Raw genomic sequence first — 27,986 nt, forward strand, 5'->3', positions numbered from 1 at the left:
AGTTAAAATATAACGTTTGGGATAAACTCGCCGTTTAAGACTACCCCTCTTCTGTGCAGTACCTCTTAATGCACACTTACCCCTTTGCATACTCTTTAATGCTTATTTGCTTTCCGGTCCCGAACCATCTTTTCTGTAAAGGAGGGTTCACACTACCGCCGCTGTCCGCCCCGGGGTTTCCATCCTAAACCCCGGAGAAACTGGATCCAACTGGACAGGCTTACCAGTGATCTGCTTTAAAGCAAACCATCGGTGTCCGTTTGCGGCCTCTCCGCCTTGAAACCGGATTGTTATACTGCGTGGGGGTCAGTAAAGTGGATAATATACCGTGGGAGTGAATAAAGGAGGAGTTATACCATGTGTGGACCAAATAAGGAGATTTTGGATCAAACCATATTCAACCCTAACTTTCAAAAAGTTTGGGGATTGTGTAAAACGTATAGAGTTTGTCATGTGTGAAGCTCTATTATACTCCAGGTAATGGCGTAACTAGGAATGGTGGGGGCCCCATGTCAAACTTTTCACATGGAGCCCCCCTCACTCCTGCATGCACTATTATGCCCCATAGTGGCCCCTGCACACTGACCCCAGAGTATAACAGAGACTCAGGGTGATACAAACATAAAAAAAACACCCGTTACTTACCTATCCCTGGTTTTGATGCGGTCCCTGCTGACGTCACCAATCTTTAATGACGTACGGGACGTCACATGACCTGGGGACTGCTCGGGCAGTCAAGCAATAAGTAAATAGGGCTCGTTACCGGCTGAAGTTACTCCAGCCAGTAACAGCCTATTAAAAACACAAAAAACGCAGCGGTAGTGGCTGTCACCTCCCCCCCCCCTCTAATGTCCTGGGCCCTGTGGCAGCCACTACCCTGCTAGTTACAACCCTGACTCCGGGGTCTCCTGTGTCTCACAACAGTTATACTCACCTTGTACTGAGCAGATGGAAGTGTGACTGCCAGAGGAAACTACACGGGCTAGTTTGTAGTCGGTTACCATGGTGATATAGTCGATTATAGGAATTCTAGCTACAAAATAGAAGTTTTTTTAATCAAGAAAAGCGTCTGAAGAGATTGGACTCACACTGTGCAGTCATAAGAGAAGAGAGCTATAGGTGACACCCGAGAGCAGCATGGAGCACCTGCCCCATATAACACCACAAGCCGCAGGTTCCCGGGCGAGGAGCCGCCTATCGCTATGAGGAGAGCGGGTAACCAGGAGGGGCCGGCCGCCCGCCCGCCGCCACTAGAGTCTCCCACTATTCTGTTCCTAACACCGGCTCCGGCCAAACGCGTCAGTTTGCTTAGCAACTAAACCGCACGGTTTGGCAGGACTTTTAAAGGGCGGGGTTATCACGTGACAGTTCCGACCACTCTTTTCTGGCATTTCCATAGGGGTGTCAGCCACCCCCATGAACATGTTTTGCAGCAGCAGCGCAGCTTCCTCTATCCCAGAGCCCCCACATCCGCTTCTACATGGACGTCACTCTTTCCTGTAACTTCCCCTCCACTACTACAGCTCGTGAAACTCTACGCCAGTCTCGCCCCGCCCCTTTACACCGCGCTCCAATGGGAGACACTTGTGCACGATAAGTTTACTCGTGAGACACGCCCATCACTATGACCCCGCCCTCCCCTGTAGCCCCGCCCCGCACGGCCTCAGTCTAGGGCTGCGGATCGATCGCTAGTCTCGTTGTGTACGGATGCGGAGCTGGCCGAGCGGGGCTGTGCTGTGTCCCGCATATGAGCCCGAGCCGCGCCCGGGGATGGATTGCACCGAGCCCTCAGCTCTCTCCTCCAGTTGGCAGCCATGATGATCCTGACAAGGAAGCCCGAGGGCCCCATCACAGCAGGTACAGTTGTGTCTCCTGGTGCTGGGTTATGTGCTCTCTGACTGCTCCATTGTATAGATAGACTCTCCTATAGGCTGCATACATGACGTCTTGTCATCCGTCCCTGACAACTAGAGGTAAAGAATCTGATCGATCCGATATTTGGTAGATCTGCAGCAATGATCTGGAGATCCCTGACAGCTCCATTGTGCTTTATGCCAAGTTCATCATCATTATATAGAACACATTGCTATATTTTTTGGTGATCAGGGATTTTATTTGATTGTGGATCATCATTTTGATTATTAGCAATTGGTTGTCTCATTAAAAAAATTTTTTAAAAAATCATCCTCTTTATGGCGATATAATTCAGCGGGATGTGCCATGGCTAGCATGTATGATCTCCGCTGCACATGTACACACGTGATTAATATTTCCAGCCGTCATCCTATAGTGTTATCTTATGGTAGCAGGGTATATACTGAGGTCAGTGATAGCACATGGGCTTGTCCTGTCTGTATAGTGTCCTAATACCGCCAGCTCGTGCATTGAGTACAGTAATACTGCTAATCCTTTGTTTTATGGAGGATTAGGATAATCCTGTTATGTTCATAACAGCCAATGTTTAGTATTATCTGAAATAAGGCGTATAATATTCCCAATGTTCCTTATATGGTTCTAGGAAGGAATTCAGAATAAGCTGTATAATATAGTCTGGGCCTGTACAGAGCACTTATTAAATAAACAACATATTAAAGGGCACCGTGGCAGTGACATTACAAGGTGAAAACCATTTAGAGAGTCCTCGAGTGCTGGTTCGCTTTACCGTATATTGTAAAATGTACTACTTTGCTTTTTAAAAGAGGAGATGTCCATGCCCATCTAATGAAAAGACTAGCGTTAACTCTTAAGGGTCCCAGTGCCAACCCACTCAAATTATAAGAACTATTAAGGTCATGAGCAGACTCAACAATCTGAATTTTTTTTATATGGAATCTCATGTCAATTTGAGCCACAATTCACAGTCAGGCTGTTTTCCCGCTACTGAGTCTTGGACTTTAGATTCGGTCCTTCTGTGGGCCGGATAATGCCAGGCTGTATCCTATGCTGAGAGATAGAAATCTAGGATTCTAGTTCTCTATGATGGAGAGATGAATAATGCCAGGAGTTTGTCTCCCTGGTATGTCTGGCACACACAAGGACCGAGACTCAGTAATGTGAAACCAGACTAAGGCTGAGGACCCACGTTGTGGAAATGCAGCCTTTTTATTGCAGATTTTGCAGGGTTTTTCTTTTTTTGTTTTTTTTTATTGAGCAGAAGGTAGAAGTATATGAGCTTCCTAGAGTTCTCCTTTCTTTTGTAGCCATTCTTGGCTCTGGTTCAAAAAACTGCTGCAAAACTTGTAACAAAATAAGCTGTGTTACTGCAACGTGGGGTGTCAGCTTAAACGGGAGTTTATAACCAGAAACCAGCATGATAACCTAGCTCGGCAGATAAATAGGTTCGGGTCCTCTGGATTAAACAGTATTGTGAACCTGTTGTTCCATTACTAAGATATTGCTGTTTTTGTCAAAATGCAAACTTTGAGCAATGAGGACATTGTCACTTACATCTTTGGGGCGATGAGGGCATTGTCACTTACCTCTCTTTGGGGCGATGAGGGCATTGTCACTTACCTCTCTTTGTTGCGATGAGGGCATTGTCACTTACCTCTTTGGGGCGATGAGGGCATTGTCACTTACCTCTTTGGGGCGATGAGGGCATTGTCACTTAGTTCTTTGGGGAGATGAGGGCATTGTCACTTACCTCTCTTTGGGGCGATGAGGGCATTGTCACTTACCTCTTTGGAGCGATGAGGGCATTGTCACTTACCTCTCTTTGGGGCGACGAGGGCATTGTCACTTACCTCTTTGGAGCGATGAGGGCATTGTCACTTACCTCTCTTTGGGGCGATGAGGGCATTGTCACTTACCTCTTTGGAGCGATGAGGGCATTGTCACTTAGTTCTTTGGGGAGATGAGGGCATTGTCACTTACCTCTTTGGAGCGATGAGGGCATTGTCACTTACCTCTCTTTGGGGCGATGAGGGCATTGTCACTTACCTCTTTGTTGCGATGAGGGCATTGTCACTTAGTTCTTTGGGGCGATGAGGGCATTGTCACTTACCTCTTTGGAGCGATGAGGGCATTGTCACTTACCTCTCTTTGGAGCGATGAGGGCATTGTCACTTAGTTCTTTGGGGTGATAAGGACATTGTCACTTACCTCTTTGGGGCGATGAGGGCATTGTCACTTACCTCTTTGGGGCGACGAGTATATTGTCAATTACCTCTTTGGAGCGATGAGGACATTGTCACTTACCTCTTTGGGCTGATGAGGGCATTGTCGCTTACCTCTTTGGGGTGACGAGGACATTGTCACTTAGTTCTTTGGGGCGATGGGGACATTGTCACTTACCTCTTTGGGGTGACGAGGACATTGTCACTTAGTTCTTTGGGGCGATGGGGACATTGTCACTTACCTCTTTGGGGTGACGAGGACATTGTCACTTAGTTCTTTGGGGCAATGAGGGCATTGTCACTTACCTCTCTTTGGGGCGATGAGGGCATTGTCACTTACCTCTCTTTGGGGTGATGAGGGCATTGACGCTTACCTCTTTGGAGCAATGACAATGCCATCATTGCTGCAAAGGGCTCATTTGCATATTAACAAAAGCATCAATTTCTTGCTAATGGAGGCATTGGCTCACAAGTGGGAAAACGCTGTTCAGGTGACACTAACTTATCCATCTAGAGGGTTGGGTTCAGAGGTCTGAGTTTGGAATATTAGTAATACCAGTTGTCTGCCTTATGTAAGACTAGCTGGTACCCGCGACTTCGTCTGCGGTGATTGTAGCAGTGGGTATATACAGGCGTGGGTAAGGTTTTCATAGTGTGTATAAGGGATGGGATATGAAATGTAAGTTTGTATCTTGTTTTTGCTATAATTCAGAGAATACGTGAGACTTTTGTGCTGAAGTTAACTTGTATTTGAGCTGCTATATATACGGTGTCGTGAGAAACTTTACATAGTGACTTTGGGACAGAAGTATTTTAAGTTAACCCTTTCCCGCCGATGGCATTTTTTGATTTGACTCCCCTCCTTCCAAACCCCATAACTTTTTTATTTCTCCGCTCCCAGAGTCATATGAGGTCTTAATTTTTCCTGGGACAAATTTTTCTTCATGATGCCACCATTATTTATTCTATATCATGTACTGGGAAGCAGGGTAAAAATTCAGAATGGGGTGGATTTGAAGAAAAAATGCATTTCTGCAATTTTCTTACGGGCTTTGGTTTTACGGTGTTCACTGTGCAACCAAAATGACCTGTCCCCTGTATTCTGTGTTTCATTACAATTCTGGGGATACCAAATTTATATGGTTTCATTTACATTTTGACCCCTTAAAAAAAAATCCAAAACTGTGGTAAAAAAAATTTTTTTTGAAAAGTCGCCATAGTCCGACAGCCGTAACTTTTTTATACGTGCGTGTATGGGGATGTATAGGGCGTCTTTTTTTGCGGGGCCGGGTGTACTTTGTATTTCTACTATTTTCGGGAAATGTTATTGCTTTGATCACTTTTTATTCAAATTTTTATCAGAATCAAAACTGGAAAAAAAATGGCGGTTTGGCACTTTTGACCATTTTTCCCGCTACGGCGTTTACCGAACAGGAAAAATATTTGTATAGCTTTGTAGAGCGGGAGATTTCGGACGTGGGGGTACCTAACATGTATGTGTTTCATGGTATTTAACTACTTTTATATGTGTTCTAGGGAAAGGGGGGTGATCTGAATTTTTAATTTTTTTTATATTTTTTTTTTTACTTTTTTTAAACTTTTTTTTTTTGCATGTATTAGACCTCCTAGGGGTATTGACATGGGTGGGCGGTGTCGCGGATTGGCAGAGCGGTGGGGGTCGGCAAACATGGCTGCTCCGGAGCGTTAAAGAGAGCCTCCTGGAGTATTGTTAAGGTGAGGGACAAAGTGGTAAAGTATATGTATATGATATTGTGTGGGGTTAGGGGCGAGGCTGCAGAGGGCAATATGAATTTTGCGGCTTGCTATGGTCCAAAGTGTGTGAGATTGCAGAGATGGTGGTGTGAGTTTGGGTTTTGTGGGGGTCCTGGCACAAACGTATGTGCAGTATTGTGACGAAAAGTAGCCTATTGCGCAATCGGGTGTATTAGCTATGTTTGTGGAAAATTTCAGCCAAATCGGTGGAGCGGGTTTTGCGTGATTGAGGAACAAACATCCGAACATCCAAAACTCACAAACCCACAAACTTTTACATTTATAATATTAATAGGATAGTATACAAAGAACCTGTCCATAGTACCAGCTCAGTGACCATTTCTCCAGGCTACCACATGGCTTTTCAATAGTTTGCAACCATCGTAAACATGCAGGGGAATATCTCTGAGGTTGTGATATTGACACTATGCTGCCATCTCAACCTACTTGGCATCTAAATGTACCCTGACCTGCACTTCCCCTGAATTTTGGCCACTAGTTGCCATCTACTCCTGTATAGTGCCAGGTCAAGAAAGACTTATACTAATCTCATGTTATCCTCTTCCCTTAGCTATCTGTTTCCGTCACCTAGTCGTTCTAGTCTTGTTTCCAAGTACCACTCAGTGCGTGACAGCTTTTGTCTCCAGGAGTGCCAGGTGCCTTCTACAGGGGCTTCAGTTCTTCTGTATTAGTCTTTTCATGCACTCATGATGGTGACAATACCCGCCACTCTATTGTATTGTGTATAGGCACTTGCACAAATAGAGCATTATGTGCTCTTGTCATATTGTCTAGCTGTACAGCCTGCATGAGAATCCACTGAAGGACGAGCATTTACCACTTCTTCATTCCACTGTGCTGACATCTTTTCCTTGAAGTAACACGCTTTACTTCAGGAGGAAGTGCTCTTCAAGTATCATGAAACTAAAGACAATAGTCAGTAAACAGGAATCCTTGTGCTCTTCAGTCTAGTGGTTCAATGATCTGTTCAGCAATTTCTTAGTATACACATCCCTGCCTTTAATGTGATGTCTGTGGCTACATGTGAACACGGTGACCCAGATTTACTAATAGTCAGACAGGCAGCCATAGTGACCGAGGCTAGATGATAAATTTGGATTTTCGTAGACTTTCTAGTCTAGCTTTATAGCATCTTTTAGGTGACTGACTTTGAGAGAGAATTGAACACAATGTTGGTGCAATCCTGGTGTATTCTGTTGCATTTTAAGCCACACCCACATGTCTAGCAAATTGAAAACAAATTTTAGCGTAAGCATCCAAGATGTGCCACATTTACACCCACGTCTATTCGTAGCCGCAATAGTAAATCTGCTATTGATTCTAATAAGGACACAGATGTTATTTTCCATGGACCACTGGTCTGTGGGGAAAAAATGGACACTAGTTCTATATTGGTCCATTTTGTGGATCCATTAAAGTCTATGAGAATCATAGGCAGAACACGGACGCCTTACGTATACTGTCCAATTGTCATGGAGACAGAAATTGAAAAATATAGAATCTCAATTTATTTTTTTTTACAAGGATGTGAAAAACTGATGAGCCACTAACACATGAGCAGAAAATGAACAAAAAAGCGTGCTGTCCAGGATTTACACGGATGACCGGTATCAGCTGAAAGCCGATGTGTGAATAAGCCTTTATTTGTCGTTCTAGTGAAAGCTGGACAACAGCCAATAACTTTTGCCATCATGACTTCCACAAAGTCTGTCATGCAACTTCCCAAACTCCTGCAAGATATATATGCCTAGATTCATTCTGTGACATCTGTGATGTTCAGGACCATAGAAAAGCTTGGTGACTATACCGGTTTGTTTCCTTCTTGGTCTCTCCAGTTTGTATCGGTTAACATGACTGTGCGGACAGGAATGTTGTGTAACCTCCTATGCTTGGAATAAGATCATAGATGATAACTTTTGCCATTTCCATGTGTGTATACATTTTGAGTATCGTACATTTGTCGCAGTCTATGGTATCGGGATCAGCGAGGCCATGTGAAAAGGTCTGCCTGAACTATAAGAATGCGGTCAGTAAGCCTGTTCATTTCCTGGATTATCGTAGTCCTGGTCACTTGCTCACAACGGATATCGGCGTACCTTGCAGGCAATATAGATGCAAATAGAGGGTGAGTAAGGCCACATGATGTTTGGGATGCTCATTTGGCTTTAACTGGCTCCAATAAGCTCCAGAACAAGGTTCCTCCCTGCTTTTTATGCTGTCGTTAGTTTTCATCCTTTTATTTTATATACTTTTTTTTTCTATCTATTGGACTCCTCATTCGAGCTTATGCCAGGAGAGCAGTATAGTTATCTGTGATGCTCGGAGTCCCTACCTCCCAGCAACTTACTGTCCCATATTGGTCATTCTCATCGTCTGCCCCCAAGATGGCTTGAGTTATTGTTTCCAAATGTGTGCAAGGTGTCCTCCATGTTCTCCAACACTTCCGAGAGAATTGAGGCTGTAGCTCAGGTAAGGTCACCTACCTACAGGACAGGAGATCGTAGCTCTTCACTTGAAGCCTGACTGAGATGGATGAATTTAGTGTGATAATGGAAAAGCTTTTGACCAGTTCTCCGAATACAGACATGTATATGACAGATATGTAGTTGTTTGAAAAGTCTCAATATCCTTATTGTAGTGAACATCATGGAAGACGCCATTTGACTCTCTAGATTTAAATAGATTTTCTTGAGCAGAAACATTACCTAAAACGAATGTTTTCCCCGCGCGGTCTTAATTCCATGGATTAGTCATTATTTTATTTCCTTCCCTTCTGCTTTTATCTCTGTGTGTAATAAAAGAGCTGCTGCGTGGTAACAGTATAGATCAGACTTCGGTGATACATTTCCTCTACTTGAGTCTTTGGGATCTTTGTGTCACTCATACTGCTACAAAAACTTCCTGTATGTCGAAAATGCATGGCCTACCCCACACGCGTTTTCTACTGGGGAGGGGAACACAGACCCTTCACAGTTAAAGACATGTGAGTATACATTTTTTACCTCCTCCCTGTCTTCTGCAATTCCTGGACAACCCCCTTTAAGATTCAGCTAGTTTATAGCATAATGTGTGGAAGAACTTGAATAATCTGAGCCCTTACTTTTACCTTGAAGACTAGGATCCCGCTTAAACTCAATGATGTGCTTGTGATTGAATGGATGCAAATCCCACAACCTTGTTCTAGACCAGTCTTTCTCAAAGTGGGCGATAACACCCCCTTGTGGGCGCTGGAGGCCTATAGGGGGGCAGTAAAGGACACAGAGAAGATTGGGGGGCGTTGAAGCGGTTTAGGGGGGCGATGGCTAATTTAAAGGGGTGGTATCATAACAATGATTCTATCTATACTGCGTGTTAATGTGGATTTAAGACTTTTCCTAAATACACTGCTTCAGCAAAACTGCTTTGTTTGTCCACTATCTTACTTTATTCACTTCATTATGGACACTAGCACCTGGCCCCCTGCTCATTGCTGAGGGAGCCACATGACGTAGCTCCCTGCTGTGTAGGGGGAGAGAGGGGGGGGGCTGAGTGTACGGAGCCAGCCTGTGTCTACACCACACATACACATCACATACACATCACCTAGCTCCCTGCTGTGAGATAGAGGGAGGGGGTGTGTGTGGAATAAATGCTGCTTTCTTATATAAAGCAGTCTAAATCCTACTGGGCTAAAGGACCTGGTCTCTCTGTTCACTAGGATAAAGCTTTATTATATAGAGCAGGCTGCTAGTGGGCAGAGGAGCCAGGTCCTTTAGGAAACTCCGTACAAGGTAAATCCAAGTCTACAGGACCTTTTGATGACATCACAGGCCCTTCAGTCATCCCATAGGATCACGCTATGTGGCGGGCGGAGCTACATGTTAATTTGGGGGAGGGGCTAATTGACGCGAGCAAACAGGAAGAAAGAAGATTTTTAGGCAGCTTAGAAGGCAGATCAAGCTTCATGAGGCTACCCCTTTAAAATTGTTTTTTTGCTTTTAACACAAACTTTACCGCTCCTTTACGCTTAACGCGCGTTTCCTCGTGTAACGCCATCTAGGGGACTAGACAGTAACTATTTCCTGTCCAAAAGTTGTCAAACTGTACCATAGATGGCGGTAAGCTCCAATGCAAAGCGAGAAGTTTCTATTAGATTAGTTTTAAAATTAGAATTGAAATGTTTGTTTTAATAACATGAATAAAAGTTTTCCTAATATTACAAAATGGTGTTTTACATTACCCTCATCAGAAAGTCTTATTTTCACATGACACATATTATTTAATTATTAACATAATGACTGCGATTGTGATTCTTAAGATGTAGTAAAGTAAAAACATTTTTTTTGGGGGGGGGCGCTAGAAAATAATTAATTCTCGAAGTGGGCGGTAGACAAAATAAGTTTGAGAACCTCTGTTCTAGACTCTAGTGAAGGCTGCTAAATGAAGTCAGGGAGGGCCAAGTTCACATTAATACCCATGTTGCATTTACTTGTTCAACAATCCCATGTAATGCTACTTGTTTTAACTGTCTACAGACTTGAGATTTTTGTTTCATCAAACATGGATAGTCTGGTTATCCCTTGAAATCTTTCATATAAAAACTGAAATCATTAAATTACTTGTTTTCTGCTGAATGATTTGTCTGATCTAATCTAATAGAGCATGTGATTCTGGACTAATGTATGCTCTTTGTAATGTGGACTAATGCAATGCAGTTACTGGTAATTTTTTTAAAAAAAATTTTTTAAAATTAAAGGGATTCTACCACTTAATCGTTTTTTTTTGTGCTTTAGATGTCGGAATAGCCTTTAGAAAGGCTATTTGTCTCTTACCTTTAGACGTGGTCTCCGCGGCGCCATTCCTTAGAAATACCAGTTGAGTTCTCTCGCAGCAATGGGGGCAGGCCCCAGCACTCAGACGGCGATGGGGGCGTCTCCACTACTGCCAGAGAACTCTCAGTACACAGTATGCTCCTGTAGTTTTACGGAGAACTACAGGAACGTACTGCGCATGCGCGCAAGAGCGGAGTGTGACCAGACGGAAGAAGACACGGTTGCTGTTGAAGATGGAGGCGTCGCTGGAGAGAGTTCTTTGGCAGCAGTGGGGACGCCCCCATCGCCGTTTGAGCGCTGCGGCCTGCCCCCATTGTTGCGAGAGAACTCATTTGCATACCGGTTAAAACCAGTATTTCTAAGGAACGGCGTCGCGGAGACCATGTCTAAAGGTAAGAGACGAATAGCCTTTCTTAAGGCTATTCCAATGTGGTAATTAGAAAAAAATGTTGGTTTAGTGGTAGAATCCCTTTAAGACATTGTTACTAGGGAAGTCCCATACATAGATACTTCAGTCTTAAGATGAATTAACAATGAGGAGAAACTGTTCTGTCTTCACACATTGAATAGAAAGGGGAGGGATTGGTTTTCCTTACAACCACCTTCTCTATGCACTGGACTGAACATTCTGAAGAAATCTCGCAGTTTACAGTAGAAGAAGTCTTTTATGTACTTTTAACTACTTCTTTCTGCTTGTGTGGTTACAGATGGTATAACTTTTACAGACAGCAAGCATTTTTCATGACTCTGATAATTGTCTTTTCCTGTATCAGGAATATTTTTAGCTGAATGTGTTTGAATTTGCAGTCCATTGTCCCTGGATATCCTATATGATGGTCACTTAGGCCTTTTTTTTAACTATTTGCTAACTGTTGGCTATTTTGCAGTTACTTCTGGCAAAATTACATGTGAAACCAGAATGAGTATTAATAGTAGTAGTAATGGAGGGAGGTGGGGGCAGACTGCTCCTAATTATACACTCCATAAATCTGAGAGAGAAATTTTGCTTCGCGATTCGGCTTGAAGACACACCTTCCTCCGGAAAGAGCACCAGCTTTCAGTCGCGGCTACCCGTATTTTGGTCCGGAACCTGAAGCGGCTATTTATTTATGACTTTCTTCTTTGTTGTGAGATTTTTTTATTTATTTTTTAATACAAAAAGATTTCCATGCCTCATAGTTGGAGGACAAGTAAACATATTCTATGAAAAGGATCACATTACGTAGCAGCCCCAGGGGCTGTACGTTGAAGTAAATAGTTTGTGCTTCCACACATTAACAAGAACATTCAACAAGGTAAAAACAACATTACTCTCGCCACTTTTTATGTGTTTCACTCTGTATTTGTAGAACTCAGTGTAAACTTTTAGGCCTTTGGAACATTCCAGATCCTATAATTGCTGGTTTATTTTACTATATAGTAGTCATTGAAAACTTTGGATTACAGTTGGTTTTGTTTTTCCTATCCCTGGTGTTTTTGAGCATTTCTTCATTCCTAAAAGCACTCCTTCACTCAGTTTTTTTCAGGTTTTAATATGGCTTTCTTTGCATTGTTTAACAAGCGGTTTGGTGGCATTTTGAGCTTTGTAACGTTAGTTTTAGTGGTTTTGACCTACTATAGAGAAGACTGTAGGAAAACACCAGACCCCCCCCAAAAAAAAACAAAAAAAAAAACAAAGCTGTAAACGTAGCAGTTTCAGTAACTTTTAGGCTGAGGCCCCATGTTGCGGAAACACAGAAATTGTGTTGCGTTTTTTGGAGTCAAAGCCAAGAATGGCTACAAAAGCAATGGGAAATATATAAGAAATTCTTATACTTCTATCTTCTGCTCAATCCACTCCTGGCTTTGGGTCAAAAAACCTCAAAAAAAATCTGCAACAAAAAAAGCAGCATTTTTGCATCATGGGTTCTTAGCTTCAAAGGTATGTTCACACAATGGAAATCAGCCCCAAATTCCACCCTGATTCTGCCTCCCTTTGTTTTCAATGGGAGGCAGAGACTGAAGTAAGAGTAAAAATCAATAAATGAATATAAAAGTAGCCTACTCGATCTTACTTCAAAATCTGTGACTCAGCTGATCAGTGCCATCCAGTAAGTGAAAGTGGAAAACCTATATATAATCTATATCACAAAATCTGTAGCAAACTGGTTTATTTAGAAAAAACAGCAAAAATAAATAAACCTTTACTTCAGGGACAAAATGAGCAAAATGAAATACAGCCTTATCTTCAGGCAAAAGAATGTCAAACAAAAACACTGCTCGTCTGAGTGCTAACTGAACATTAAGGTACTAACTGTACGTGTGGCTTCCTACCAACCACCCAAATAACAACAATAGACTCTAAGTGTGTCAGGACAGACCGAGGCACTTCCTTTCGCTCCCAGGATCTGCCCTGAACTGAAGTCTATTCAATCTTTTATGGCCCAGTAATGAACCCAGGACCCACACCTGGGGCAGAAGCCTACTCAAGATCCACCCTGAACCACACATAGGTCAGAAACCTGGGGCTGCTATATCGGGGCTCCATCACTCTGCCTGTCATCTTCTCACAATATATAATAATTTCCTATCTGAAACTCTATGTAAGCTATAATCAGAACACCCAGCTGCTTTAAGGCTCAGTTCACATGACATTGTTTGCATGTATTGCTGTTTATTCACTTACCTTGCATATTTAAAATGACTCTGGGGTGGAGGAATTAATGCAATGTAAACATACAGGACATTCAGACAATCAGCATGAAGTAGGGAGAGATGGAAGGCAGTATGACTGCAGGCTCAGACTGTACAGGATTAATGCTAGGTTCACACTAGCGTTCGGGGCTATCCTTGGGGACCAAAAAATGGAAACCCTATCCGCTTAAAAAATGGTTACCCTTGGAAACTTGTGGACCCCCATAGCCCTACTTGCAGGACTTTTTTCTCCACCTATTTTAAGTGGTCTGTCACGCTTCCTGGAAGAACGGTTGAGCTTTAATACGTCTTTTTGTATTGGACATATAGATGGCCATACAGGTAAGATGGCTGTCAGTCAAACAATTGTTCTGCCCTCCGCTATATCACCTGGTTCCCACATACACATGCACACTTGACCATGTGATGTACTAAACGGGAAAGGGGAGGAAGCGGCTACCAGACTCCTCAAGAACGGGTTCAGACAGTTGAAACACAATCGCTGATACTTATCTTCCCTGGCATAGTTCTACATAGTAACTATAGACACAACATGGTAGAATATTTCTTATCAAAACTATTTGTATCTTTCCATTTTCGTTGCAAAATACACGTAAGAGTATGTTCACACTGCTAACATTCAAATATCTTATGACAGATCAGAACAACAGGCTAAAAAAGCCAGCTCCCTTTCTCCTTTTGCTTTAATGCTAATAAAAAGATGGAAGCTTTTTTCCGTCTTGATTGTTATTGTTTTAGGCAGAAGATAAAATCTTGTGTTACAGTACACGGAGACAGATGCGGGGAGGGGGAGTGTTTTTTCTGCCTCTCTAACTTTGTCATCTTTTCAGACTTGAATGGCGTCAGTGTGAACGTAGCCTAATAACCTTGTGATAAAATATTTTTTCTTTAGATTTGGCTGAAAAGTAGGAACATCTCTGACCACCTGTTTGTTCTTTGCAGTGCGATACGGAGATGGATTGTATGACTCCTACATGAGACTTGACCAAGCGGCAGCGCAGGATGCTGCAGGGGAAAAAGACAGCCCCTCCACCCTCCCTTCAATTGGAAGACTTGCTGTAAGTAACGTGTCACTTTGCTTTACCCTTGCTGTCCTTTCATCGCGCCTGATTAATCTATGTTGTCACACCAACTTGTTTGGCACAGTTATAGCCCCAGCGTTCCAAGCTGGCATCTGACTTCATAGTGACCTACTGAAGAGACAGACTTGACAAATTGAATATACAATTGATTATATGTGACATTTTAGAGTTAAGACTAGTCTAATTTGATATGATTTTGAATACAAGGCTATGGTTGTCTTGGTATTGCGGCAAAGTTTGTTCGCCCAGCCTATTTGGCAAGTGTCGGGCACACGTGTCTTTGGTTTGTTTTGTTATGTGAGACGTCACTTGTTTGCCAGGTATATCTGTACTTCATGCACGCGCCCTATGCAGGATTGTTGTTATTATTCGGGCCTCATATTTAGAAACTAGGACATCCAGTTAGATTACAGCGGTTATTTTTGTAAGGCAAGCCGCAACATGAAAGATGTGACCTGATCAGTCTGCTCTAGGTGTTTTACATGAGGCCCAACCATATCTGTGTAGATGAGAGGGGGAGATTTATGAAGACCGGTGTCTTTGTATCTCCTGCACTGGCGGAGGAACGTGCTTGGTTTGAGGAAGTTCACCCCCAAATAGGCCATGCGTCCTTACCAAAATCTATGTCAGCTCATAGCTTGTGTAGATTTTAGGCACCATGTATGCTAGTTTCTGGCGTAAATGAGGGGTCGGTGAGAAGTCACACATTTTTGGCAATTTTTTCTCTTTTTTTTGCCTTGTGCACCAGAAAACTGGCTTACAGGCCATGACAAATCTGCCCCAATATGTCCTAAATCAGGAAGTTTTCAATTGTTTTTGTTTATAACTTTAGATTTATCTACTTGTTTATTTTGGTCAGATTAAGCTTTGTAGGTGTAGGCCAGGCCTTGCTCTTGGATCGAAACACATTGGGATCATTAGATTATTTTGGTACACAACTCAAACAATCTTTAAAGGGGTTGTCTTACGTCTGCCAGTATGCACTGATGGAACATATGGACATCATATGGACAAATCTGAGCCAAATCGGAGAGGCACTCTGACAGATGTAAGCCATATGAGTGGCTACCATATGATATTACATTTCTGGCTGGAGGCTACTTTACCCAGAAAAAAAAACAGCCTTTTGACAGTTCTGTCATCTGAATGAGGTCAGTTTATGATGCCACTTTAAAATTGAATGCTTGAAGCTAACCACTGCAACGTCTGCCAGAACACAATGTGAAGATGCCACCTTCTTCTTCTGCACTGTGACTACCCATATGGCAAGTAAGGCATAATAAGAAAGGGACAAATAACAGTTAAATGTAAGCGCTTTATTTTCGTAAAGGACGTACATAATGCACATTAAGTGAATTTCATGGCATCTACTGGCCAACCATTTAATGTCTACTGTTGTGTCCCGGCTTCCCCTGACAGTAGGTATCAGGTGAAAGAAGAGTTAGGCATGGCAAAAATTAACATGCACAATTCTTTCTACTCAAGGAGATAAAACCGGGGTAGTTTGGCTGCTCCTGCTCTTTCTATGCATACTAGGCATCCGGGGTGTAGCTGTAGACAGTACAGAGGTAGCAGTTGCCACTGGGCCCTACAACCTAAGAGGGCTCCAAAGATCTCCACTATTATAAGTGGCACAAGGTAAGTAGGGGCCCTATTACAGATTTTGCATTTGGGCCCAATAGATGGAAGTGACACCTCTTCTCAGCATGTATATTAAGCTTTTTTTTTTTTATGTACCGTAGTTTGAGAGCCCCATATAGGGCTCAAAATGTACATTTTTCCCTATCAGTGTGTCTTTGGAGTATGGGAGGAGACACGGGGAGAAAATACAAACTCCTTGCAGATGTTTCTCCTGGCGGGATTTGAGCCCAGGACTCCAGCATTGCAAGGCTGCAGTGCTAACCCTGTATATTAGGCTTTTGAGTCCCTCCTGACTGCTAGGGGTAGGATGTTGTGGCCATTAGGTTCCCTCCTCCCTAGATTTTCAGGTTCACCTCTGCTTCTGTGGAGGTGGACACAGTCCTAAGATCTAGGAGTATTCTTGGGGTGGCAACCCTTGAGGAAACTGAGCAAAGTAGCCTCCCTGCTTCAGCAGGAGGCAGTTGTAGCCTTTGGCTGCTTGGTACCTTGTGGTCCACTAGCCTTGGGAGTGTCGGGAGCCCATTCTCCTTTTGAGATGGGTTACCAAGCAAATGCTTTCTTTACACGTTTTTTTTTTTTTTTTTTTTTTTTAGTGGCACTTCCTACTTTTTCCGTGTACTTGGTGTATTGATGGCATAGTTTATAGGTCTTCAAAAAAATACAAATATTAGGGCTTTAGGAGTTATATCTGTGGGTAGGTCAAATATTCTTCTGCCACTGTCTGAAGTGTATGGCCATATTTATCTGGTTAGATATACAATGTAGAAGTATGGTTTAGGACTCCTCGTATGGTTTTCCTGCTATGTGATCTTGTGATATGGTTTTCCCCTTTACTATAGATTTTCTCTTATTTCATTGTTTGCCTTTGTTTTAGTTACATTAGTTACATAACTAAGAAAGAACATCTGGTTTAACTTAGTACATAAAAAAATTGAAGAAACCTGGTCATCGTCCCATAGGCTTTCCTTGTATCCAATATAAACAGGTTCTTCTGAGAGAGGATTGGGAGTGTTTGGGTGCGTTCCTGTATGTGTATAGCAAAGGTTTACAGTGTAATTATAGGTGAAATATACAGTACATACATATACGGATATATATATATATATATATATATATATATATATATATATATATATATATAAATATATATGGATGCTGTATACAATAAGGGGATTTCCCACTACCAAAGTTTGACCATCCAGATATTACTAAATATCACTATATACTGGGGCCATCATGTTAACAAAACTTGGACCACTGCTAATCGCTTTTATGAGCCTCTCCAATCCCATCCCCCTCCCTTCTTCCCTCCCACCATCATTTCTATGCTGAGATTACACTACAGCACACGTTCAGCTGCCGCTTCATACATCTCTTCCTATTAGAGGATTTGTTGGTGAGGGGGGGCTGGCGACCTCTATTCTTTCGTTGGGTATGTCCTCTGACCCTTGCTTCCAGTTGCTGGCAGTTTAGTATGCAGCAATGTTAGCCATTTCACAGTTCATTAGTAGAACATCTCTGGAGCGGACTGTACCGTGTATAGGTTTCCATGGAGGGGTTGTGTCCTAGCAGATTAGTTTGTGTCAGACGCCACATTTCTCAGCCTGTGTATATTGCCCTGCAGTGGCCCTGTCACTAGCTTGCAGTTTGGGAGCAGTGATGTCTTATTGCAGTGAGATCCTGCCTAAAAGTCTGACCTAGCCCCCACATTGCAGGTCTCTATGTAATAAGACATTATATCTTTACAGTTCAAGCACTTTTACTTGTGTGCAGCTTCTTGTCTAAGACTTTGTTGATATCCAAGGAGGTTCCCATAAGACATGTTCTCTGTCTTTCAGCTGCTGCTATCACTTCTATCCACAGCTCTTATTCAGGCCGGCATCTCTTGGCCCTCTGATCAGCATGGGTGCAAATCCGTTCCTAAGAAGTGTTATTAATTCTTCTGCTGCCGCAGGCGTCCAGGGCTTGCTCCTGATCATATTCCAAATCTGCAGTCATCAGTTCTCCAAGAGGCTGGATGTAGTGATGTTTTTTAGTGTATGGTATGATATTGGTAGCTTAGTTGGTGATAGCGATGCTTTAATTTTTTGGAACCATCATTCATGATGTTACATCATTAGTATGACACTGACAAAACCCTTATAGGACAGATGTAGAAATGTTTTGTTGGATTATCTTTTATTTATGTGATAGGTCACCCCACAGCTGATATTTTTTAGCTATAGTGTAGGAGTCATGTCACTTTGTCCAGCTCCTGGTTACGTAGGCAATAGGTAAATGATCTCCACCCAACACATCCTAAAGCCACTGGCGGCTACAGTATACAGCATGGCAGCAGCACACACAGGGCACAAAGCCTTTATGATGTACAGATTTATGAGTTTTCCTTTAAATTCACTATATTACTATAAATAGGTAGCGATGGATAGATAGATGTCGGTATAGATCTCCATACCTATCTATAGATTGTATATAGTATAGAGCTTTACACATATATAAATATGTCTGTATATGTACGTGTGTGTATATATATTAAGTGTTATGTAGTAGACCTTTATAGATATTTAATGTAATATATATTTGTACTTTTAAGATCCTTTATTGTCTTGAATCACAGGAACAAAGTATAACCCTTGTCACTTTTGGGTGTTGCTCTCTTAGCTGTGATTCAGAGCAATGGGGGTTAAAGGCTATCATTACGAGTGGGTGTTTTAGCATGTTGTGCATTGTGTTGGGCAGGCTCTGTACTTTTTAGAATGTGGATTTGTACATATTGTCTCTGATCCTTTGCGTTCAGTGATGTTGTGTCCATTTTTTAATATTACTGTTCAGCTTGTGGATTATTATTCATTGCACCAGTGTAATAGTCTCGATAAATCCCTGGATGGCACAGTTCAGCATATTGTTGTCTGCTTGTGCTTCCTCTTCAGCCTTTTTGTGTAGATTAATCATCATAAAACCGTCCTTCTGTATGGATTCACACATCTTCACTTCTCAGATGAATGTCCTTAAGTAACCTCTTGAGACAAGCAGGTGTATAGAGATATTGAGAGAGAATGGTTTTGCATTGGCGCTGTCATTATTGATATGTACTCTTTGTCCTTATGAGTTATTGCAATCTGATCAGGAATGGAAAATTGCTGTGCAGTGCAGCTCTACTAATAGTTGCATCACGTAGGCAATGTGAACAGTGTGCAGTACCAAACATGTCTGGCAGTCTGAAGATGCTGTATTGGCTTTGGGATTTCCCTACAATGGACAGGTGGATATGTGTTTGTTTTTTTTTGTTTTTGTTTTTTAAATTAAAAAGAAGGAAGATAGGTATTTACACAAATAACATTACTTATCTGGATACTGTGGTAGAACCAGCTTCTCTATGATATAGTAACAGGTTTCTGCCAAGGGAGCTTGAGTAGTGCTTTGTACAGCGTCGGTGGCGTGGTGTAGCGTCGGTGGCGTGCTGTAGCGTTGGTGTCGTATTGTAGCACTACTCAAGCTCACTTGGGAGACAAAGCCCTCCTCTATTCCACACTCCACTAAGAAACCCAATATGATGTCTTTGATACTTCCTTATTCTTTCTTGAAAGGAGTATGATGCAAAGTTATTGATGACTATCTACTGAGGATGACTATACTTACAAGTGACCCACTTATATCTTTAGAGTCTGATGAAGGCCATGATATAGGCTGAAACGTTACTTAAGATTCTACCACGTGTGAATATAAACCTGCGACTATTACTTTTAGTGTGGAAATTCTTTGCTTATTCAGCTTCATTATGTCATATCTATCAGGAAGGATCTGCCCATAGCAGATTGATTTGTGGACATGCCAGAAAACTTTTAGGGTAGGTTCATACAGGGTTTTTTGGATCGGAACCTGAGGTGGAGGCCGCCGCTGGTTCCGATCCAAAAACCGGGTAGCCGCGACTGAAAGCCAGTGCAGTGCAATGAATGGGCCTACTCCAGAGGAGGGTGTGTCTTCAGGCCGAATCTCGAGGCGACTAGGTCTGAACAATGAGCATCTCGCTTCTTTTTTCCAGGAGCTGGAGGAAACTGCTCCCGGAAAAAAGACCTAAGCGGCTACAATTGATTTCAATGGGAGCCATCTTTTTGTTCAGGATTTTGAGGCGAATACGGCCTCAAAACCCTGACCAAAAAACCCCGTATGAACTTACCCTCACAATATGGAGTGTTTGTGGTCACTGAAAATGTGCATGTATTGACACCATAGCCTTAGGCCACTTGTATGTTAGTATCAAACAAAATAACGTTTATTAAAAACAGAGTATCACATCAGTCATTAAGCAAATGATACAGATATCAATCACAAAAAGGTGAGAAAACATCATCCTAGATGAACCAGAATAAGATGACACCAGGGACACTTGTATTTTGAGTAGTATTTGTAAGCTAAATAAAGAAGTTGGGTCCAGAACATGGAAGAAGTAGAGATTTTTTCATAATACTACTATTTTGTGCAGGATCCACACCTGGTGGATCCTTTCCCTATTACAAAGCCATCAGTGCCCGCAATAAAAAATAAAAAAAACTTTATAGTGGTGGAATCGGCGGAGAATGATCAACTCTGACCCTGGCTTCAGAATGCAATGATTAATAATTTGTTGCATATTTGATTGATCACTAGCTTTTTTTATTTTTTGTAAGAGCTTTACTGTTTTGGGTCATGTCTTCTGTCAGCCATTTAGGACGGAGCCTGCCAACTCCATAGCCCTTCTTTAATGTGACATTAGTACCTCGTTGCTGTCTTTTTTGAACAAAGTCCTGTATGTCCTATTGGGGCGCGATGATGTCACATAGGGGGCCCCCTTTCCCTGTGTGACCTACGACAGAGTGTTTATAAGCTCCTGTAATTTGCTATCATACTTGGTGTTCTGCCAAAGACTGTCTGTTTTTCAAGCAGGCTATTGAGAAAGAGCAGGAGTTGAATAGTATGGAGCGGACTTTAATTCCCATAGTTCTACTTGCATTGTTGTTGTAGCACGTATTCTGCTTATTCATTGAATATCCTATTATGGGGTTTGTTGTAATGTTTTGACAGGTTTTATTCTTAATGATGAAAGGTTAAACTTTAGCTGTAATTCTTTCATGCAACAGTACTGACTTAACTTTGCTAGTGGTTTCCATTATGAGATAGAATCTACGTAAATTGTGTCCAACAATAACCTTAAGTAATATTGCCTAAGAGTACGTTGTGTCAGGAAGATTGAGAACCACAGATTCTGGCATACTGTTTAGGAAAGGTTAGTGTTAAGGGGAGCACAGTGCATAGAAGGAGTTACAGCAGCCCCCTAATTCTTACCACTGCACACAGTTTTGAGGTCCCATAATGCAAAGATCTTAAAGGGATCGTTCACTTTGACAGGTGAGCTTTGCTACTATATTGTAGTTATTAGTTGAGCGCCATATCCTTAATTTGTTTAACACCGTAGTTGCCACCCCTTTTTAGTACAGTTCTAACCATGGCTGCTGAAGGGGGCGAATGTGACCTAATGGCAGCCCTATTGAAAACCTGTGCACATGGAAAACTAGGTTACTAAAGGACACGTTGGGTTACATGTCCCTCTATAAGCAACAATGTTTAGGACTGCAGTTGTGTATACAGGGGTGGATTGTGATGCTTTACGAAATATTTCTGCACTGAACTAGTAATGACAATATATTAGCATATTGCTTATAAACTTTAAATGGGTTTTCCAGCCCTGGAAATCTGATGATATAAGGGAAGTTAAAATAATCAAAGGTTACTCACCCCTTCACAATTTCCCTGCTGTTTTGGTCCACAAGCTTTTCAGGTCTATGTGGAGCTCCGTTTCGTATTGTGTGCTGACACGAGACGTATCTACTGCTCAGGCCAGCAATTGGCTGCATGGGCTTCTTGGATTATTTTCTATTATTTTCATGATGATGATGATGATCTCTCTGGTCATCTTTTTTTTTTTTTTTTTTATATGTACATTGTGAGCCCCAAATAGAGCTCACAATGTACATTTTTCCCTATCAGTATGTCTTTTTTGGAATATGGGATGGAAATCCATGCAAACACGGGGAGAACATACAAACTCCTTGCAGATGGTTTTTTTGCCCTTGGCGGGATTTGAACACCAGGACTCCAAGCGCTGCAAGGCTGCAGTGCTAACCACTGAGCCACCGTGTGGCCCCCGATCTCTCTGGTCATCTGTAAGAAGAAGATTGTGTAGACTAGAGCACCTCTCTGCAATGATTGTACCATGGCTGATGGCTGCTAGCTCGGACAAGTCGGACTCCAGGCTACAGTATAAAGTATTAGTGAATCTAGTGAAATCCCTTTAAATATTTCTGTAATTATTCCTTGGGAAATGTGTTTTTTTTCAGTATGTTCTCTCCGTCCGTGGAATGACTGCCCTGACTGTGTGTGGGCACTGGGTACAGTTCAGGCATATGGTATCCATTGTTTTGTTATTTCCCTCTAAAACAACTTCCTTTTACTTGTCTGTGCTCCAGATTGATAGTTCATCGAGACCGTTCTAGCTCCCCAGACAGCTTTCCATAGCCATTTCTTGCATTTGTCATTTCCTAAACTTTGCATAGCCCAGGTACATAATTTTAATATTTTTACAGTCTTGACCTATAGGTCTTGATCTTTATATAGTTCTTGGCAGGTAGGGATCACATTTTCTTCCTTTTGTTGTATCTAGCGTTGTGAAGATCTACTTTCTTGGAATCTGATAGTTCCTTGTCTTGACAGTAGGGTGCAACTATATTTACCTTCCAGGAAGTGGTTTTCAGCACGTCTTATTGGCTGTCAATCAGAAGTCTTGGCTGGGAACAGGTTCTTCCAGGCAAAGATACTCTTCAGTCTTATGAGTACAGCTTTCAGGCAGAGTCGTGCTTGACCCCAAAGAATTCTCGCCTTGCAACCAGGTTGCCATAACTTGAAGATTCCCTGTTTCCCATGACAGTGATGCAATGAGCGATGTCCCCTAGAGGCCAATAAATTGTACATTAAAAACACATGCTCCCTTTACTGTTGTAAAAGAAGAAAGCTACTGAGCCCGGAGGATAGATGTTGGTCTATAGATGAATCATTTCCTACAACACTTGGGGTAGGAATATGCTTTTAGTTTGGTGTAGTATTGGTTAACTATTTGTTCTTTTCATGAGCTATATATGTGTTTGTCTATTTATATAGATACGTGCGTTTTCAGGCTTATTTCTACGATATTTCTCGGACTCTTGACTTCTGTATTCAAGGTCTGATATTTGATAGATAGGCATGAATATAGGTAGAGACTTTACACATTTGCAGTAGTTGTAACATTGAAGACCTCTAAGACAAGATTCAAGAATTTTGACAACATCACGTCAGCAGATGACTTGTTTGTTTCTTCGTTCCTGTTCTGTGACCAGAAATAGAGGCTTCAGTAGATCGTGTTCTGAGAACTGTGGGTGGATTTTCCATAGTAACCATTATCCACTAATATGCCGCATTTACATTTGCTGCTGGTATTATGTCAGAATTTCAAGCTTGTTGATGATGGATTAGAACACGTTACATTCGCGCATAATCCCCTCTAGCCACATGTGACTGTAAATTACGTTTGAGTTAAAATAGATGAGGTTTTTTTGTTTGGTTTCTGATTTGTCCCCCCAGCCTTTCATACACTGAATGCATTTTTCATCCGACTATTTTTTTCTATAATTATTAATTCATATGAATTTTCGATCTAGGTAAGAAACAATGTATAACCCTTGGTTTTATTAGTGCCGGTCCTAGGAGCGGTCTGGTAGAAGGCTGACAAGTTGCTGTACTGGCAGAGCTGTAGCGAATATTCCTTGGGCTGCTCCTATAAGAAACTGTATGACAGTAGCACATGTAAGAACGGTTTATATTACGGCGGTAGTCCGGCAACAAATCCTGGGCTTATTTGGATTTTAATTTGGGATTTTGCTGTGTTGTCTGAATAGTATTTTTTTAATATGCTGCAATGTTATTGAAAAGGGAAAGTTGTTGTTTACCATACATGTACACAATTTCACAGCGACTTTTATGGAGAAATCCGTTTTCATTGCGCTTTTTCACTGTGGGCCACTATGTGGGATGTTAGGCTAAAGATAGTCACAAGCCAGACCATTTTTAATTTACGTGGATGCAGCTATCCAGTCACGTCTTCTACACCTGACCGTTGCATGCATTCACTAGCCTCAGAGTTGATCAACTCTGCCGCGATGGAACAGTGGGGGGGTTTATCTGGTAAGTATGGGTATTTTGTTTTTTGGCATTTCTCATCTTGACTAGATTTTAGCCAATCTTGAATCTTTCAAAAACTGTAATCTAAGTGATGTATCTATCTACATGTGCACCTACCAGTTGCTTCATAATGATACGATAATATGGTTAAAAATACTCTAGGCGGCTTTAGTAGAGCACGTTGCTTAACATCCATATCTTGCGTTGGAGATGCTTGCTGATATAAGTCGCACATGGACTTAAAAGGGATGATGCAGCTAGCTTACGCAAAGCAAAATCTGGCAGGAGCATCCATTCATGAATCATACGCCTCCTGCACGGCAGAGAACTGTATCCAGGCAGGAAAGCAATATAAATTATCGGTGTCTTGCCATGTTCCGCCCAAGACGGGTTTATTTATAAATTGGCTCCTCTAGCTCTCTTCTATTTCTAGTTCCTGTTGATACTTCTTACATAGTCAGCATTTCTGAGTGTGCCACCAGTGACTATAATGGGAAGCAGATGTCATTGCTTGAGGAGTCTCAGTGACCATCTAACAAGTGTTTACATCCAGCATTTGACTGAAGGGATTCTCGCTTCAAAGAATAGTCTCTTGAGCTTAAAACGTGCAGACTTAGACTTTCAGGTATAAATAGAAACTTTTTATGATCTGTCTTAATTCACTTCATCCAGACAAGTACAGTCAGTATTCACATGAAAAATGATCTTAAGACTTCTGACGGACAAAATAAAGAAGTCAGGCTACTAATGTCAGTCTCAATTTTAATGTGCTGAAATTGTCTTATATTTTACATTGTGCCCATGTTACACTATGCATGGTGTATAAAATACATTTTATGTTACTGGTGTTAATCTAGGGTTATTTCCAGTTGTAGTTACGCTTCTTGGTCAATGCATTGTTTGTGTGTGTGTGTTTGTACACACGCGTGCATGCGCGTGCACACACATTTTTTTCTATCTATTTAATCACTCTAATTTTACCTTATTTTCTTTTTCCTCCCTTAGATAAGCGGAAATAAGCTTGCCATGAAGGATCACCAGCAAGTCAAAGTTCAGCAATTATTTGAGGACTCTGGCAACCGCAGAGTGAGTGCTGGACTACCAGGGACGGATAGCGGTTTGCCGGTACTGACTAAAGAGAAGAGTTCTGATAGTTCAGGAACCTCAAAATCAAGCGATAGCTCCACAAAGTCCTCCAAAGCCACGTTTTTGAGTCCAGAACAAGCACTGAAGCAATACAAGCATCAACTCACTTCTTATGAACTGCCGGAAATTGTCAACTTCCCTGAAGTATACTTTATAGGCCCAAATGCAAAGAAGAGACAAGGTGTTGTAGGAGGTCCTAATAATGGAGGGTATGACGATGACCAAGGAGGGTATTCATTGGTGGCACATGACCAAATAGCTTATCGCTATGAGGTGTTGAAGGTTATTGGAAAAGGTAGCTTTGGGCAGGTGGCAAAAGTTTATGACCACAAACTGCACCAGCATTTAGCCCTTAAGATTGTCCGCAATGAGAAGAGATTCCATCGTCAGGCGGCGGAAGAGATCCGTATCCTGGAACATCTGAAAAAACAGGATAAGACCGGGAGTATGAATGTAATACATATGTTGGAAAGTTTTACCTTCCGCAATCACATTTGCATGACATTTGAGTTGCTGAGCATGAACTTGTATGAATTGATAAAAAGAAACAAATTCCAAGGTTTCAGTCTCCAGTTAGTTCGTAAATTTGCTCATTCAATCCTACAATGCCTAGAGGCTCTGCACAGGAACAAAATCATCCATTGTGACCTTAAGCCAGAGAACATTTTACTTAAACAACAGGGGCGCAGTGGGATTAAAGTAATTGACTTTGGTTCCAGTTGCTTTGAGCATCAAAGAGTGTATACCTACATACAGTCTCGGTTCTATCGGGCTCCTGAGGTCATCCTGGGAAGTCGCTATGGCATGCCCATTGATATGTGGAGCTTTGGGTGCATTTTAGTGGAACTTTTGACTGGCTACCCATTATTTCCAGGGGAAGATGAAGGAGATCAGTTGGCATGTATGATGGAGCTCCTTGGGGCACCACCTCCAAAACTTCTAGAGCAAGCCAAAAGAGCAAAGAATTTTGTCAGCTCAAAGGGCTATCCTCGATACTGCACAGTAACCACACTTCCTAATGGATCTGTGGTCTTAAATGGTAGCAGGTCACGCAGGGGAAAGATGCGGGGTGCTCCTGGGAGCAAGGACTGGGTGACGGCATTAAAGGGTTGTGAAGATGCTTTTTTTATCGACTTCTTGAAAGGTTGTTTGAATTGGGATCCAACCGCACGAATGACCCCGACTCAGGCGTTACGGCACCAGTGGATCTGCAAGAGAATGCCTAAACCCCCTGTAACAGACAAATCCTCAGGAAAAAGGATTACCAGCCATACCAGCTCTTTCCCAGGGATTAGCTCCAAATTACCCCCTGTAGTGGGTGTGGCCAACAAATTAAGAGCTAATTTAATGAATGACTCTAATGGGAGCATACCACTTCGAACTGTTTTACCCAAGCTGGTCAGCTAATCCTCACCAACATTTAGCACAACAGTGAAAACATTTTTAACCACAGTAACTGAAGGGTTTTAGCGATTTTAATTGTTTTATTAAAAAAAACAAAAGACGATGAATTGGCTTTGTAAAATCAGAATTTATTCAGTAATTCTGTTTAAAGGGCTAAGCATTTCAATCACCATCTGGTACAAACTTGATTCTTTTTCTATAGGTCAGTATGTTCTTATGAACAAGTAAAGCAATAATAGAAGAATGAAGGTATACATGTAGATTTTTTCTGTTTACTCGGCATGCTGTCGCTTCAACCATTACACAATAGGAGGTACCAATAAATCCTATTTTGCCCACATTTGCCTGCTTTCAGTTGGCCAATTGTGTTGTTTGCCAAAATTGACAAACGTAAGGGAGAAAAAGACTTGTCCATGAGCTAGAGGAGCCAAGTGCTTGTTCAGTGCACCACTTTCATCTGCTAAGGACTAGTGAGTCACATGTTCACCTGATCCCCTCCATTCATGTAATGATTATAGATTTACTTCCATCATTTAGCACAGCACATGCCTGAACCTTTCCTAGTTATGTAATAACTAAAGACCCAGTCTTATTTTTTCCTTTGCACAAGATAATGGCGGGTATGGATAGGTATTTGGGAACTAAGAAGATACGATATGTATCTCACATTACCCATACAAGGCTAACAGGATGAACTTTGTTCCATTCTCTTAAGCTGACCAAACAGAATCAGTTTCATCTGAATATTTGTCTTGCCAGACTTCCCTATCCATGAGCATACTTGGCCCTACAGAGTGGTGCACATGTGTTGTTTAGGAAAGGGAAGTAAACCGCGACATGTCTGGCAGCAAACTAATATGGCAGTTAAAAATACCTGATCCTTCTTTCTTCTAGTGTCTGCCACCAGGAGAGGTCACCTTAAGCTGGTGATCATAGCATTAGATGACATACATCTATTGCATAAAGAGGACCTTTCACCACCTCCACCAAGTTCTACTAGCTCTTAGCATCTGTTAATAGGTTGTACTTTACTGATCCTGGCACATTTG

At 41.9% G+C, this 27,986-nt stretch overlaps 1 protein-coding gene across 2 annotated transcripts in view; it reads left to right on the top strand.

Annotated features, from left to right (window-relative positions):
• Positions 1-1,664: 1,664 nt before the first annotated feature.
• The window catches only part of DYRK3 (dual specificity tyrosine phosphorylation regulated kinase 3), a 313,386-nt gene continuing 287,064 nt past the window's right edge, over positions 1,665-27,986 (top strand). Inside the window, exons 1-3 of one of the 2 annotated variants that reach the window (XR_012715048.1) lie at positions 1,665-1,857; positions 14,357-14,472; positions 25,393-27,207. Coding sequence is in view for 1 of the 2 variants with exons in the window: in XM_075264159.1 (XP_075120260.1) it covers positions 1,815-1,857; positions 14,357-14,472; positions 25,393-26,940 (1,707 nt within the window). In the remaining variant the exon portion in view is untranslated. Of the gene's footprint in view, positions 1,858-14,356; positions 14,473-25,392; positions 27,919-27,986 lie in introns of those variants that run through there. The other variant, XM_075264159.1, reaches the window with a different exon arrangement.

This window comes from Leptodactylus fuscus, chromosome 2, assembly GCF_031893055.1.
Source record: "Leptodactylus fuscus isolate aLepFus1 chromosome 2, aLepFus1.hap2, whole genome shotgun sequence".
NCBI lineage: Eukaryota > Metazoa > Chordata > Amphibia > Anura > Leptodactylidae > Leptodactylus > Leptodactylus fuscus.